Source organism: Limanda limanda, chromosome 1 (genome assembly GCF_963576545.1).
Source record: "Limanda limanda chromosome 1, fLimLim1.1, whole genome shotgun sequence".
Classification (NCBI taxonomy): Eukaryota; Metazoa; Chordata; class Actinopteri; order Pleuronectiformes; family Pleuronectidae; genus Limanda; species Limanda limanda.
Genome location: NC_083636.1, coordinates 10,885,860 through 10,903,114, shown reverse-complemented (window position 1 = coordinate 10,903,114; position 17,255 = coordinate 10,885,860). Strand labels below are relative to the sequence as shown.

Here is a 17,255-nt window from a genome sequence, read left to right as displayed (position 1 = left end):
TCAAACGGACCCTAAACATGGCGGCTTCTGTGTGTCAATGGTATAAATTGTGTAAACGTTCCTCGGCTGAAACAAGAGTGTGTTAATGAAGACTTCACTGTGAAAACATGGGTTTAGTGAGGCACGTGGTGTGCGCCATGTCCGGCGGCGTCGACAGCTCGGTCACTGCTTTGCTACTGAAGAGAAGAGGTGAGAAAAAACAACAACAACACACAGAGAAATAACAATCTAATGTCAACTATTAAGAAGTAAAACATAACAAATCTGAGGCTTTCAGATGTGGATGTATTTGTCTGACTGCTGTCTCTCCTGTGAAGGCTTCAGTGTGACAGGGGTTTATATGAAGAACTGGGACCCTGTGGATGAGAGTGGAGTGTGCAGCACAGAGAAGGACTGTGAGGACGCCTACAGGGTGTGTCACACTCTGGACATCCCCTTCCACCAGGTGTCCTATGTCAAAGAGTACTGGCATGAAGTTTTCAGGTATTTGCCATTATTCTGCTCCATTAAGTTAAGATGTCAAGGTGAAATATGTCATGACAGTCGTTGCAAACAGTAAAGTCTTTAGCTGGCCTGCAGTTCTCCTGGAAACTTTAAAGACTCATTTTCGCTCCCTAGTGAAGATTGTGATTTTAAAATGTCTTTAATGACAAACACTTGATAAATAGAAAAACATTTTACAAATCCTAGGTCGATCGGTAAGATGTTATGGCTCCTCAATGTGCGTTTTCCACTGATTTGGACTTTTGTTATAGTGTGCTATTGATGTAAATTATATTGTGAGGATTATTCATATTTTTTTATTGCACAGCCCTAATTTGCCAATGCTGTAATATTGAGTCACCCTCTTTTATTATTATTATTATTATTATTATTGTTGTTATTGTTTTCATACATGTCACATCTGTCCTGTTCCATTTGCAGTTATCTGCTGAAAGAGTATGAGAAGGGCAGGACACCAAACCCAGACATAATTTGCAACAAGAAAATCAAATTCAACCATTTCCACAAGTATGCCATTAACACTCTGGGTATGTTGTTGTCACAATGATCATGCACTGATTCTCTGCTGTTTAACATTAGTTTGACTTATTTATTTTATTCAATTGATTTCCTACCAATCAGTGTCAAATACTTTTAATTTCTATTGATTAAGGTGCGGATGCCATGGCAACAGGCCACTATGCCAGAACGTCACAGGAAGATGAAGACGTCTTCCAGCAGACACACATAGCTCCGTCCACCACGCTCTTCAGAGATCGATTTGAGATCAGAAATCGTAAGTTGCTCCTGATGTCAAGCTAAAACTTAGCAGTGATTGTTTTCTGGCGTTAAGGTCAGATCCTCCAACTGATGGTCTGTGTTCTGTCTTTCCTGCATCAGCGGCGAGGTTGTACAAGGGAGCAGATCTCCTCAAAGACCAAACCTTCTTCCTCAGTCAGATCTCCCAGGATGCCTTGCGACAAACCATGTTCCCGCTCGCTGGACTCACCAAGGAGTTTGTTAAAAAGATTGCTGCTGAAGCAGGGTTTCACCACGTTCTGAAGAAGAAAGAGGTACACAACCAACAAATTATGTAATTAATCATCAGAACAGCATACGGAGGAAATGTTTTAGAAACACAATGTATTCTAAATTAATCTTGTGACGTATATGAATGTGTTTCTTTTTGTCAGAGCATGGGCATTTGCTTCATCGGTGAGAGAAACTTTGAAAACTTTATTTTGGAGGTGAGAAAACTAAAATTCCTCGATTTGCTCCACACCACAATTTTCCCTGGTTTTTTTCTTCAGTATTTCCTTTGCTTTGGACCAGAGCCTCTGTTTGTTAATCAATTATTTGAAGCCATAATTTCTAAACATACATGTAAACTTTGTTTTCAGTATCTAGAGCCGAAACCAGGGAACTTTGTCTCCATTGAAGATGGGAAAGTATTGGGAGCACACAAAGGTTTGTATTTCACAGACTCTCAAGTTGTGAACATCTCTGCTAAAATCAAGACGTTTGTATGTCTGACTTTTATTATCTTATGTTAGGCCAATTAAAACAAACCTAAAATCCCTGTTTTCTCTTTATATACTATCCACTGTGTTCCTGTGTTTAATCTCCATCCTGTGAGGTGACTTGGTGTTTTCCTGATGGTTTGTGTCCACGCAGGCTGGTTCACTCTGACGCTGGGCCAGAGGGCGAGGATAGGGGGGCAGAGAGACGCTATGTTCGTGGTGGATAAAGACATTACAACAGGAGACGTGTTTGTGGTGAGATTAGGGAAATATCTTACTTTCCCTCTGTTGAAGCCTCCATTGAGACCAGACTAGATCTACAGATCTAGATTTAGAGTGATTAGATGCTTTTGTCACTGCTGATTTCTTCATTGATTGTCGAACATCACATGCATTTTAGTGATTGTTGTTTTCTCTCCCTACACATTTATCTAATCCTGAGTATGTTGTGTTCAGGCTCCGACGACAAATCACCCAGCTCTTTTCCGTGACACTGTGCGGACGGACCGCTTCCACTGGCTCACAGTGGACCCGCCCCCTGAACTTGTCAAGACCCAGATGATGGATTGTCACTTCCGCTTCATCCACCAGATGCCGCTCGGTGAGTGTTGTGCTTTCAGCGTCTGTAGACAGTTGTGCGGAGTAACTAAGTACATTAACTCAAGTATTGTATTCAAGAACATATCCCACAAATATTTTAGTTGAGTATTGTCTTGTTCTGTGACTTAATACTTCTATATTTTCCAGTTCCCTGCACGGTGACCCTGAACATGAACGGCTCTGTCTGGATCTCACTCTCCCAGCCAATCAGAGCTCTGACTACTGGACAGGTAACTACTCACATGCTGTTACACCAGTTACAATAACTTAATATAAAAAAAACGTACATACATACATTTGCTTTGTTTTGTGGGTGCAAATAAATTTACTTTTTCCTTGTCATTGACTTTCTTCTCCAGTTTGCTGTGCTCTACAAAGGGGACGAGTGTCTGGGCAGTGGGAAGATCACCCAGCTGGGACCCAGTGAATACACACTCCAGCAGGGCCGAGAAAGACTGATGGCAGTGGCGCGGCAAAGGGAGGAGCCGACACCTGAACCGCCCAGCTGAGAAGACCTCATAGGTCCAGATGCGGTCTGTCCGACACATTAGGTAGAGCAACACTGTTCATGAAAACAGGCCTTAAATGTCCCCCTGGTGGTCAAACCTAGGTGGCTGTGAACAGTTGATTGGGTTGTGTAATGCTCAACTCTGACATCTCAGCAGTGTTGAAGACACAGGGACAAAGTAGTTGATTTCTGTATCTGCTCACTGCTCAGATATATCATCCACATTCAAGGTGGGTTCTTTTTAAACTTGGGCTAAAATAAGATGTGTTTTTAATAGGGCTGGGCAACGATTAAAAGTTTTAATCGCGATTAATCGCATGATGTCCCTGATTAATCACGATTAATCGCATTTGTATACGCAAAATCCAATAATGAATTAAAAAGTAGTGTATAGCGCAATTTTATTTTCAATGTTCTGCCATATGAATGAAAGTGCCATAACATTTGTTGTGCAAACACTTTTAACATCAGCATTTAATACAGTAGCAGTTAAATAAAATATTCAGTGTAAATCTCAACTTAACAATGTTATCAAAGCAAATACAAAGTTAAAGCTCAATGCCACTGCCAGGGCATTAATGTTATCCTCTTCGTTATGAAAAATGTATACTCCTCCCTGCGTCTAACGTAGTCTGCCGAAGCCTCGCTCCACTTGCTGTTTCGTTGAATGATTTGCTGATATCAACTGTGTGTTTTGCATTCAGGTGATATTTTAGACTGGAAGTACTCCGGTGATAAGAAAATTCACCTTGGCAGTGGCTACAAATAACTTTGGTTCTGTCGACTCCGCCGTCTGGAAGGACTTTAAAATGAAAATGGCCATGTAAAAGCTCTGTAGCCTTATCCATGGTTGTTTATCCGCCAATTATTTTCTTTTTTCCGGTTCCGCAGCAGTCAGCAACAGACTTTCACAAAATAAAAGCCTGACTTTCACAATAAAACAATAAATAATCCAACCTGAGTTAATGCGAGATAAAATAATTAGTTGAGTTAAATAAGTGATGAGTTAACTCGTAATTAACTAGTTAACTTGCCCAGCCCTAGTTTTTAAAAAAGAAATCACCCCAAAAAGAATAGAAATCTAAATGACGCTCACCTTTTTAAAGAATTTGTCATATTTTATTTTTGTTGTTGACTGAAAACCGTCCACAAACTCAAGCTGCTATTTGGAGCTTTGTTTTTAGCTCCTCGTGATTCTGGTGGGATGAGCCGTCAGCCAACAAGGCGACATGTAGATTTACAGATGTTGTACATGACGATGACACAGTCTGGTGGAATCAGACTAATCTGTAAGTTAAAACAACTGTAATATTTTTGTTTATGTGAAATCAGATTCAAACCTCCCTCTCTTCTTTTCTCACTGTCACTCATGTTCATTCTGCCTCTGAGCCGACTGCAAACCTCCACAGTATTTTGTAAAATATGTGTCATGACACTTAAAGCTGCATCCAGACATATTATCTGATGTTGACAGCGGTGATCGGTAGTAATCGGTGACTCTGCGTAGTTCTTTGATTCATTCCCACAAAATGAAAAAGTTTTTCTTTTTGTTTCAACTTCGATTAAGGAATTCACTTCTTAAGCACTAAAGTTAAAACAATGTTCTGCGAAGTGTCTTTGCCCTTTTTTGTGTTGTCTCATCGATGTGAAATTCTGTAAAAAGCCAATTGATGGTGTATATAGCGTAAATACTTTCCTCAAAACATGACAAATTAAATTATGTCAGGCGAATAGGATACCAAAAAAACTAAATATGTCTGCCACAGTTAGAGAGTGTTTTAAATTTTGTTGAGTTATTACTCAACTGTTTTATAATTCATATTGATTCCCTGCTAAAAAGAATTCTAGTGCCTTTTCAGTTACTGTTATGCTATGTTGCTGTCAATCGGCGTAACTGTAAATAAGTGAATAAACCGAATAAGTTTGTGTTGTTTTCGTTGACCTTTTTTTTTTTTTTTAACAATCTGTTTATTGAATTTTTTACATAATTAACAAACAAACAATACTGTTCCATCAATAACAATTACAGATGTAATTTCAACATACCACAGAACAGATATCAACCCCCCACCCCCCTCCCTCCGGCACCTAGCCCCAACAGATGAGCACATATAGTTGAAAAATAAAGAAAAAAAAACAAAAGAAAAACAAAAAAAGATGGGTTGATAGAGGAAGAGAGAGAAAGGATAAATAAATAAACAAGTAAATACATTAATAAAAGAATATATGACATAAATCATAATAATAATAACAATATAATAGTAAAACTAAAAATAAATGAATGAATAAATAAATAGATACATACGATCAGTACAAAAAAAATAAAAAATAAAAATATTAAGAAAAGAAAAGAAAAGAAACACAAGTTCAGCAAGGCAGTACTTAGCTCACAGCGATCAGACAGCTTGTGCTATTGACATAAGACAAAAAGGTATTCCAGGACTTCTCAAAAGAAACAGCCTTACCAATCAGAGTCAGTCTAATTTTTTCTAATTTAAGAAAATAAAGCACCTCCTTAACCCAGTGAGTACAGGTGGGTGGGACTGGGGATTTCCATTTTAGCAGTATCAACCTCCTGGCCAGCAGAGTTGTGAATGCTATCAAGTCCTTATCAGCTCGGGAAAGAGTAAGTGGGAAAGGCCATACACCAAACAGGGCAGTTAAGGCATTGGGAGACACATCCCTTCCAATTACCTTGGATAAAGTACTAAAGATCTCAGACCAAAATCCAGCCAGAGAGGAACAGTTCCAAAACATATGTGAATAATTTGCTGTGGCTTGTTGACATCGTTCGCATAGGGGAGACACTGTATCAAATATTCTTGCGAGCCGAGCTTTAGTGTAGTGAGCTCGATGGAGAATTCGGCATTGCATAAAGCTGTGTCCAGCACAGATTGAAGATTTATGTACCCTCCGTAAAATCCCCTTCCAAACATCATCTGAAATCACCTCTCCAAGATCTGTCTCCCAAACTGTTTTAAGTACAATAGAAGAGCCTTGACGAAGGTTATGAATATTTAAATAAATAGAAGAGATTGTTCCCTTTAATGAAGACAGAGGCTTCAGAAATGTTTTGAGATCTGAAGACCTAGGAAGAGCAGGGAATTGTGGGAATGAGCTACGGACAAAATTTCGAACTTGAAGATATCTTAAAAAATGTCCTTTAGGAAGCAAAAATGTATCTATCAATTGCTGAAAAGAAGCAAAAATAGAATCGACATACAGGTCTCTAAGAGTTTGTATGCCCAGCCTAGGCCATATAGAGAAAGTTCTATCCAATAACGATGGGGGAAAAGTAGGATTAGCTGCAAGTGGAGCACCAATAGAAAGTGTTTGCAGGCCAAAATGACGTCTAAATTGAGTCCATATTTTAATACTGGAGGCCACAATCACATTGTTAGTATAACCAGAAATAGAAAAAGGCAAGGGAGAGTACAGTAAGGCTTTCAATGATACCGGATGAACAGAATTTGCTTCCAGGATCAACCATGATGGAGGGACCTCAATATCTTCATAATTGACCCAATAGTTCAAATTTCTAAAGTTTGGCAACACCATTCCGCCCAGAGCCTTGGGCCTCTGTAGAACTTGTAAACGCAACCTAAGAGTTTTCTTGTTCCAAATAAAATCAAGAATAAGACTGTCTACTTTACGAAAGAATGAAAGAGGAAGGAAGATCGGAATGCATTGGAATAAATATAAAAAGCGCGGGAAAATGTTCATTTTAATTGCATTGATTCTGGCAGCTATGGAAAGATTAAGTAGCGACCATCGCTCAAAATCTCGTTTAATTTTTGTGAGCAGAGAGAGATAATTATTCCTATAGAGATTAGCCATCGTTTTGGTAACATGTACTTTCGTTGACCTTAATACTTAAATCTGCAGAAATGATGGGATGCATCATCTCAACATGGGGCAGAACCTCAAATAAATGTGTCCGACCTCTTGTTGATAAGAAGAACTTGGCTGAGGGAGGCTGAACCCAGTGATAGTACAGTGTTTCCAGTAAAGTGCTCAGTGAGTGTCTGTCCTCAGCTAATCTATTACTTAGAAGTTTATCCATCAGGGGGCGCTATTATACAAGGTTATTCTCCAGGGTGAACCTGTCATTCTCTAATATGCATGGATTTGCATAACAACATGTTGCATATTTGCATATTTTAAAATCAGTCACGTCAAAGCAACCTTTGACTTTATTGTATCGTCTATTTTCCCGGAAAGAGATCTCTTTTTTTTAAAAACTTCCTCTGTTTAGCAAAAAACTTTTTTTTTGTTTGTGGAGAAAAAAAAATGGGGCTCAAACGACCTTCATAACCATACGAAATACAAGTTTTCCTTTAGTTTTTCTCTATTTAAAGAAGTAAAAAACAGACAATGCTGTAATATTAACAAAAAAAAAATTACAACACAGAAATAGTAAATGTCTAAAAAGTGAATCTCACAGTTTCCACTGTTTTAGCTCAAGTAGAAGAAACATGTTGATTTTCTGAGCAACAACTTTTGCCAGTTACTGTGTAATAATGATGATGATGAGATCTTCCCATTACAACACATAACAGAAGAAATAACACATTCATAATTAAGTTTAAAAAATTGTATCAGTCCAATGATTTGCTGCAAATAGTTATGTGTTGAAGGTGTGACAGTATGACAGTTGTGATTCATGGGGCTGAAAATAAGTTGACAATTTTACAAGGTTTTGGACTTGTTAAACTACTTGTATGTCTTATTTTAAAGTAAGTATGAAAAGTTTGGGAGGCATTAGAATGTTTTCCCCTCCAACTCGTAGCCCATTGTAATAACAATGCACTTGTGCGCATTGGGCCACTTCCCTAAATCTCCATGAGAAAAAGAATAAAGAAGCAGCCCCCCCCCCATCCCCCTGACACACACACCCCCTCCACCCGTCCCGTGAAAGCGTCCCAGAGGGGGAACACAGCAGGTTTATGGTAATAAGCTCCTGAGGAGGAGGAGGAGTGGAAGATCCACGGAGCCATTTTGTGCTCATTTTAAACTCAGTGCTGGTGAACGCAGCCGCCGCGCGCCCTGGATACGCACGGTCTATGGACACCGTGCGTCTTTTTCCACACTGAAAACTTCACCATGAGGGATACGAGTAAAGCGCGGTGTCGGGAAAGTTAATGCTCGTGTGGAGGTGTTCCAGTGAAGTTGAGAGTGGTTTTTCTTTGGCAGCTTTACGAGCATGGAGCCACAGAAGTACTGGATGTGGGTCTGCGTCCTGCTCAACGTGCCGCTGGCGTGGTGTCTGGAGATGCGCCTTTCGGAGGCTTCACAGCCCGGAACCGTCCTGGCAAACATGTCCCTCGGACCTGGATGGACTTATAAAATTGACAGGACTTTATCTCACAAGTTCCCCCAGAGCCTTTTCCAAGTGGGGAGGCAGGATGGGGTCGTCCGCCTGTCCCGAGGAGTCCAGTGCGCGCACACGCTGAGGAACCCTGCGCCTGTTTATTTCAGTGCAGGTTCCTCAACATCTGGGGACGTCGTGTTGACTCAGTTCAACGTGTTTGTCCACGGCCGAGACTGTTTTATTAAATACAAGAGAAGGAAAGCGTCAGGTAAGCCAGACATCCTCATAAAACACCTTGATGAAGTGGAGGCAACTTCCTGCTTACCCGCAGGTAAAGTGCTGCTGAATGTAACAGAACATCTGCCTGCTTTTACGCGCAACATCGCCTTTTTGGACACTGAATGCGTCGGGAGAGACTTGGTTGCAGTGTTCAGACGTGGGGATTTATTGTTGGCCAGGGACTTGTGTCTCGGGCACAGAGGACAGCCAGAAGTTACCTTGCACTGCGCCCTGCACAGCTCCCCAGCAGGCACACTCTCCGTGCAGCTGAGCCTGACACTCGTCAAAGTGCCCAAACCGCATGGATCCTTGTCAGAGGCTGTCCAGGAAAAGTCTGGCAGATTGAGCCGCAGGGGAAAGAGACAGGTAAACACGTCTCCCCAGTTCCAGCTCCCCAACTATCAGGTGTCCGTGCCCGAGAATGAGCCTGCGGGAACGCGCGTAATCACCCTGAAGGCCACTGACCCGGATGATGGAGAGGCAGGGAGGCTGGAGTACAGCATGGAAGCCTTCTTTGACAGCAGGTCCAGTGACTTTTTCCATATTGATTCTCAGACAGGGAGCATTACAACTGTCCAGCCCTTGGACAGAGAAGTCAAAAACACCCATGTGTTCAAAGTCACAGTGACTGACAGTGGCACCCCACAAAGATCTGCCACTTCTTACCTGTATGTCACTGTAAGTGACACTAATGATCACAGCCCTGTGTTTGAGCAAACTGAGTACCGCGTCAGCATCCGGGAGAATGTAGAAGTTGGTTTTGAAGTGATGACAATCCGAGCCACTGATGGTGACTCCCCCCCCAACGCCAACATGATTTATAAGATTGTGAACGGCGACGAAGGGGTCAACACTGTCTTTGAGATTGACCACCGCAACGGCCTGGTGAGGATCAGAGAAAGGCCTGACAGAGAGACCCGGTCCCAGTACCAGCTGATTGTGGAGGCCAACGACCAGGGCAAAGACCCCGGCCCCCGCAGTGCAACCGCCACTGTCAACATTTCTGTGGAGGATGAGAACGACAACTACCCACAGTTCAGTGAAAAGAGGTACGTGGTACAGATCCCAGAGAATGTGGCAGTCAACACAAAAGTCATTCAGGTGGATGCTACGGACAAAGATGAGGGGAACAACGCCATAGTCCATTACAGCATCATCAGTGGGAATGTTAAAGGACAGTTCTATATTCACTCCCCCACTGGTGTGATTGATGTCATCAATCCTCTGGATTATGAGATAATTAAGGAATATAAATTGCGGATTAAGGCACAGGACGGTGGGAGGCCTCCGCTGATAAATGGCACAGGAATGGTGGTGGTACAAGTGGTGGATGTGAATGACAACGCCCCCATGTTTGTGAGCACACCTTTCCAAGCTACTGTGTTGGAAAATGTGGCCCTTGGTTACTCTGTGATCCACATTCAAGCTATTGATAGCGATGCAGGAGAAAACGCTCGATTGGAATACCGGCTCACGGACACCTCACCTGATTTTCCGTTCACCATCAATAACAGCACAGGCTGGATCACTGTGAGTGTTGAGCTTGACAGAGAGACCACTGACTTCTACACCTTTGGCGTGGAGGCAAGAGATCAGGGGATGCCTCAGATGTCCTCCTCCGCCAGCGTCAGCATCACAGTGCTTGATGTGAATGACAACGTGCCCACGTTTACAGAGAAAATGTACTCGCTGAAAATAAATGAAGACGCTGTGGTGGGGACCAGCGTGTTGACAGTTACAGCCGTGGATAGAGACGTGAACAGCGTCGTCACATATCAGATCTCCAGCGGCAACACGAGGAACCGATTCGCCATCACCAGCCAGAGTGGTGGCGGCCTCATCACTTTAGCCCTCACCTTGGACTACAAACAGGAACGCCAGTACGTCCTGACAGTCACCGCCAGTGATGGAACACGCTCCGACACAGCTCAAGTGTTCATCAATGTGACGGACGCCAACACACATCAGCCTATCTTCCAAAGTGCCAACTACCAGGTGATGATCAGTGAAGAAAAACCAGCGGGCTCCACTGTGGCGCTTATCAGTGCAACGGACGAGGACACGGGGGAAAATGCTCGCATCACTTATGTGATGGAAGACAAGGTTCCTCAGTTTAAAATTGACCCGGATACAGGTGCCATCACAACACAAATGGAGATTGACTATGAAGACCATGCCTCCTACACGTTAGCCATCATTGCTAGAGACAACGGCATCCCTCAGAAATCTGACACCACATATGTGGAGATTATCATCCTTGATGCTAATGATAATACTCCTCAGTTTCTCAGAGATATGTACCAGGGGTCTGTATTTGAAGATGCACCTGTCTACACCAGTGTTCTCCAGATCTCCGCTTCAGACAGAGACTCTGGTTCAAACGGCAGATTGAGCTACACATTTCAGGGTGGCGATGATGGAGAGGGGGATTTTTTCATAGAGCCGTACTCTGGTATCGTGAGAACAGCTCGCAAACTGGACCGGGAGAACGTTGCTGTGTATAATCTAAAGGCCTTTGCTGTAGATAAGGGAGTGCCACCTCTAAAAGCAGCTGTTCCCATTCATGTTGTGGTGCAAGACATAAATGACAATGCCCCAGTGTTTGAGAAGGATGAGCTGTTTATTGATGTGGAGGAGAACAGCCCGGTCGGATCCGTCGTGGCCCGGATAACTGCTGCAGATCCCGATGAGGGCACAAATGCTCAGATCATGTATCAGATCGTAGAAGGAAATATCCCAGAAGTTTTCCAACTGGACATTTTTAACGGTGAGCTTGTTGCACTCACAGATTTGGATTATGAGACCAAAACAGAATATGTCATAGTGGTCCAGGCCACCTCAGCACCGCTAGTGAGCAGGGCCACTGTTCACATCCGCCTGGTAGACATGAATGACAATCGGCCTGTGCTGCAGAACTTTGAGATTATTTTCAACAACTATATCACCAACAAGTCTAACAGTTTTCCGTCAGGAATAATAGGAAAAGTACCAGCCCATGACCCGGATGTATCGGATAAGCTACGGTACAAGTTTGAGTCTGGAAATGAGCTCCGTCTACTGCTGTTGAATGAGAACACCGGGGATCTGAGGCTGAGCAGGGATCTGGACAACGACAGGCCCCTGGAAGCACCCATGACCATCTCTGTTTCAGGTAGAGTCCAATTTTTCTTTTCTGTTAACCTGTGTTCATGCTATGTGTTTTTCCTCTGAGGAAATTCTAACTTTTCACCTCAGTGACATGTGTCTGAACCTGCAAAGATAAATCGATTAAGCGGGTTAAAACGGCAAGTCATGTGGTGACTCATTGTGTTTAGTCACCACGTGTTGTGTATCCTCTAACTGCAGAGTGAATGAAGAATTCTCTGTTGAACAGACACAGGGCAGGTCTCGGCTGTGTGCTGTTGATGGTATGTTCAGTCAGTGTTTGCTGGAGGCTCTCTGCAGGATCCGGTTGTGCTGCTTTATGCCTTTCGGATGATAAATGAATTATGTGCAAGTGGTTGGTTGGGGTAATAAAAAGTGCTATTAGCAGGGTGCCCTTATAACTGAGCCGCTTAGTTGTTGCAGATATGTTGGTAACTGTCACAAGTAGGAACTCACAAATGCATATGGTGCAAGCATATGCACACTTGTGATTTACCCCCCTCAGAGCCCGTACAGGCCACACTCTTTGAGGAGCAAGAAGTTTTTCGGCATTTTGCAGGTGCGCTGCAGGGGTGTGGATCAACATCTTGTGGCAAGATGTTTCGCCAATGTTGCTTTCTTGGCCATACAAAGTTTTTTAACAAATTGTTCACACTTGAGAAGTGTTAAATCCAGAATTATGTTTGGAAGAGGTTTCTATATCAAGCGGGTTGAAGCAGAAGGCGTGTGAGTTCATGCTACAAGGTCATGCACAAGGAATTTCTGTTAAGTTGCTTTTTCTTCCCCCACTACAGAAGCAGACTTTGTTCTTTTAAGTTAAAGATTAGACAAACGCAAACACTTGGAAATTCACACACCTAAATTGGCAAGTTAACAGCTACAGTCCAGTTAAGCACACACACACACACACGAGAAAGCACAGTGGTATTAATCAGGCAGTCAGAGGCAGGCAGGGTAAATCCAATACCCTGACAGAATAACTGCCCTGTCACATACTGACAGCTGGTTGCCCAACCTTTCTTTCTGTCTTTCTCTCTCTCTTTTCTCACCCTATGTCTGTATTAGTTGCTCTCTCTCGAAGCACATTAAGCGGAAAATGGGCAAACGGCCCAACGCGGCCCTCCTGCTCTCGATGTCATCCGATCATCTGCTGTGGACATGTCTCCACCACGGCAAACTCACATTCTCAGCACAAAGTCAAGCCTGTGGTAATTTTATAGCTCTGGATATATATTGTTTATGACTTTGCATGCATTATCTTTTTCCCAGGCTCATTCTTGGAAACTTTTGGCAACTTGAACATCTTTCTTCGATCACATTCTCTCCCAGTGTCTCAGAGCTAGTGACAGAAACATTGATGGGCGTAATGCAGTGGTTCCCTCGCTGGTCTGAATGTTTGAGTTAATGCGACACACGGTGGTTCATCAGGCCGTGTTAGGGTTTCACCAGATGTCTCTCCTTTTACCTCTGACAGGATTTTTGCCGAAGTATTTATGGCTTCCCTTTGTCTCGGAATAAAGACAGACTCTCCTCTTCTAAACGCCTCTCATAGTTGTTAAAGACGACCTGCGGAGCATCTGAAGAGGCAGTTACTGACCACAATAGTTATGGCCCTCATTCAGCGCCTCTGCATTCATGTTCGTCAATAACGGTTGACAGTGCCTGAAGTATCCCTGGCAACAGTGGCCTCACGATAGTCCCAGAGAGGAGTGGACATCATTAGTTGTAGCCATATCCACACACATACACATGCATACAAGTAAGCACGTGCTTATTTACATTGCACAATTGAATGAACATACACTTAGATTGAATAACAGCTCCAACCCCCCCCCCCCCTCTTTCCTGGTGGCGCACTCTGATGTCAAGTGTTAGGTAACCATTTCGGCTGATGTCTTGACCTTTTAACCTAGTACTCCTGGGAGAGGAAAACGTGTGTGTGTGTGTGGGGGGGGGGGATTGGTGAGCTAACAGCGCCCTTAACAAGCACTAAGAGGCAAGAGCATTCAGTTTAATGGCGTGTTTGTAGTCTGTTTTGACCTCTTCTCTGTCACCATCTGTTGTAGAGGCTTCTTTGTCCGAATTTTTAGGCTGGTTGGGCTGGGTCCAAATTATCCTCAATCTGGGTTAGGGTCTGGTTTTACACTTATGGATCTCAGATCAATACCTCAAGTAGACAAAAACATTTGTGCATAGCTGCTTGTTAATTGACAGTCCATCATGCTGCTGTTGATACTCTCTCGATTAGGGTCTCTTTAGGTTGACTGCATTTCAGATCAAATCTTATTATCCTTATCTGTTTCGATGTGTCCTAACTGTTCTTGGAACAGGTGCTTTTATTCTGGTGAGCAAAAGGCCTGAGAAGAGTTCTCAAGCCCTACCCTGAAACACAAGAATGCCCCGATAACTCCTGAGATACACTCACTTAACACACTCTGCTAGCCATAACACTGTTGAGTCTGTCCTCGTTCTCACTCCCCCTCCGCCTGTGTGGATGTGTGTGTGGAGCTGTAGCTCATTGGTTTGATTGCTGAGGGCTATGTGAGCTCACTGTAAGAGCTCTTATCTGCGCTTGTTAAATTTCACTTAAAACCTTTGGAGTTCTCACTCTGTTTTCCAAAAGATGAGTATCTGTCAGTTTCTTTTGACTGCATTGAGTGTCACTGAATCAGAGAGGTGCAGCATTTCAGTGCACTGCAGCTTCATCCCTCCCTCACAGCCAGAGCTGACTCCAAGGCCCACAATGCTTTGCCAAAATTTACCAGCATTCGACTGGCCTTTTTTTTTAATAAGACTTAGCAATCTGAAATCCAGGGAGAGATTTTCTAAAGTGGCAATAAAAAGAAAGGCTTGATTTGTAATCAGCCCTGAAGGGACTTCTGATCTTTGGGGAAATTCTGACATAGATTTAAATTGATCCCAAGGAACCAATCAGAGTTGATGCAGTTCGTGGCCACTGCACAAGGGTTCACTGTCAAGGTGTAGACTTCTAAAAGTAATAAAAGAAGCAGCATGCTACATGTGACAGAGGAGAGTGTCTCATTAGTCAGTAGGTGCAGAGTAGAGAAGAGAAGCATGTGAATGGAGATGTCGTCTGTGATTACCCAACTTCCTCTGAGTGTGAGGGCCTTTTTTCCTGTTGTCACATTCACATGTTTGTCTTTTGCATATGATCAATGCAGCAAAATGTTGTCCTGGTCCATTGCATTCACAGCAAAAATCTCTAAAACATTTGGACGAAGGTGGGACCCCGAGTAGAGCATGCAGGAGGCGGGACATGATGTGTAAACAAAGCTGCGGAAAGCACAAAGTTTTGGTTTACTGTGCCGGTCCTTATCGCCAAAAGCTCTCAAATCTCATCCTCTGTACAAGCGCACATCTTTGTAAGTGTCCCCGGTGTTTGGCACCTGTTTTTCATCGTTCGAATTTCGTATTTTTCCCATTTCACATCTGCTTTATTGTTTTATCATCTACAAACCAACTCTTTCACTTCTGACATTTTCCTGCTGTATTCTCACATGGGACATTTGAGCTCTCACATAAAGACCGTCCAGATCATTTCAGGAAAATGTTCGGCCCTCGGTGCACGAGTCTGTCTAAAAGCAGATGATGTTGCATGTGTCTCTCAGGGCAGGGAAGGCATTTACGAGCAGTGTAATTTGTTCCCGCTGCCAGCTTAGTCAGACATGTAGCTGCCACATTCTTGAAGTTTTCTGCTTCCTGATATGCAAAAGACATCACCTAATGTGCACTTGAGGTTTTTTTTCTAGGCCGATGTGTGTTTTTTTCTTGGACTTCAAACTGCAAATATTAAAGCTTGCTTGAACTGGCTATAGGTGGAGTTGTGCTATGAATGATTGTTACTTAAATGATTAGAAATGATTGATGCTAAATCATTTTTTCCACCCTGCCTCTGATCTCTTTCCTTACCCTGGGTGAGCGGGACAGCGTGCTGCTACATGCAGTTATACCCTCGCCCCAACCCCTCCTTTTTCCCCCATGATGCTTTGCTTCCAGCTGCTCCTGCGTTGGCTCTTCATCCAGCACAAGGAGCAGCATAGCTAAGCTTTTTAAGATTTCTTTTCTCATCCGTCCCCCCAATACACACCTCCTGTGCCTTCTCTCACCACTCCCTCTCTCACTATTCGTAATTAGATTTCCACTGTGACAAAAGAACTTGAGCTCAGTTGAGATAAAATGCAATCTGCTGCTGAACTTTCACAAGAAGACCACTTGATAACATTCCAGTTAAATACTAACAAAACTGCTTTGTCATTTATAAGGAAAGAAAAGTGTAGTACTCCGTCTTTATGCGGCTCAATTACACTGGAGACTATTGCTTGTGATGCGCTGATCTCTGTATGAATTCATTAATTTCATCCGGCAAGAATCTAACTCTGCATCCCTTTTTCTTGGCGTTTGTTTGCTTCAAACCATTACGCATGGTTCTGAGATCACACAAAGGCAAATTGCTCCCTGTGTGAGTCAAGGGGCCAACCCTTTCCTGGTGCCCTTCTATCCCAGATTTGCCATCTTTTGCTGTATGTTCTGACTTGAGAAATGTGACTCCTCACAGGAGCTCAGGCGTGGCAGCGATGCGCAGACACAGATAGTGATGCTGTTTGACCTCTCAAGTGTGAGATCAAAGCAAGACATGGGGTTTTAGACAGAAAGTGGTTGCAGTAAAGGGGGGCTCTACCGTGCTCTAACTTAAATCATGGTGTGTGTGTGTGTGTGTGTGTGTGTGTGTGTGTGTGTGTGTGTGTGTGTCTGTGTGTGTGTGTGTGTGTGTGTGTGTGTGTGTGTGTCTGTGTCTGTGTGTCTGTGTGTCTGTGTCTGTGTGTGTCTGTGTGTGTGTGTGTGTGTGTTTACTTGGTTGGGGTCTGTGTGCCTCAGCCGTATCTACAGGAGCTCATATGTTTTCCTACTGTGTCAGTGTGAGATATGCTGCCATTCCAGGGCTTGGCACCCTCAGTAACTGATATCAGGAGATCCCGTTCATTCCTAAGATATCACACACTCCGGTTTGGTTACAAAATTTGCCCCTCACCTCATTCCCCTCCGTCTCCTCCCTCCCTTCTACTACATAAATCTTACAGTTCTGTCCTCTCACCTTCAGTCTCATTGTTTTTCTATTTGTCTTCTAAGTCCTCTCTGTACATTTTCAAAGAAGGAACCTGTCGCCTTTCCCTATTGTTGTGTATGTTGTTCATGTCTCTATCAAAATGTGTGTCTTTACCCATTACCCTGTCTTCATAATAAGCTAAGATATCTGGTCACTTTTGTAAAGACACAAGCTTTATTTCCTCACTGCACTAAATGGAAGTCGGACTGTTCCTTTATGGCATACATAATACATGTTAAATGTTTTTTGCTCTTCATATATTTTAGCACCAAAGACTCAGTTGAA

General features: G+C 43.1%; 2 protein-coding genes across 2 annotated transcripts in view; both read left to right on the top strand.

Annotated features, from left to right (window-relative positions):
- The first annotated feature begins 17 nt into the window (after positions 1-17).
- On the top strand, positions 18-5,037 carry trmu (tRNA 5-methylaminomethyl-2-thiouridylate methyltransferase). The gene is made up of 11 exons (XM_061072918.1): positions 18-189; positions 318-483; positions 925-1,031; positions 1,157-1,279; positions 1,384-1,556; positions 1,677-1,730; positions 1,884-1,950; positions 2,158-2,258; positions 2,460-2,604; positions 2,751-2,833; positions 2,963-5,037. The coding sequence occupies exons 1-11, from the start codon at positions 108-110 to the stop codon at positions 3,110-3,112; spliced, it is 1,251 nt and encodes a 416-aa protein (XP_060928901.1). The 5' UTR covers positions 18-107; the 3' UTR covers positions 3,113-5,037.
- A 3,133-nt stretch (positions 5,038-8,170) lies between these two features.
- Positions 8,171-17,255, top strand: part of celsr1a (cadherin EGF LAG seven-pass G-type receptor 1a) — an 84,507-nt gene continuing 75,422 nt past the window's right edge. The window contains exon 1 of the mRNA XM_061079388.1: positions 8,171-11,852. Within this exon, the coding sequence (XP_060935371.1) occupies positions 8,315-11,852 (3,538 nt within the window). The 5' untranslated portion in view covers positions 8,171-8,314. The remainder of the gene's footprint in view (positions 11,853-17,255) is intronic.

Excerpts from the sequence above, each read along its gene's own strand:
- trmu (XM_061072918.1), top strand. The coding sequence starts at position 108 with ATGGGTTTAGTGAGGCACGTGGTGTGCGCCATGTCCGGCGGCGTCGAC. Across the intron at positions 1,557-1,676 it reads ACGTTCTGAAGAAGAAAGAG|AGCATGGGCATTTGCTTCAT; the intron begins GTACACAACCAA and ends TCTTTTTGTCAG. Across the intron at positions 2,259-2,459 it reads CAACAGGAGACGTGTTTGTG|GCTCCGACGACAAATCACCC; the intron begins GTGAGATTAGGG and ends TGTTGTGTTCAG.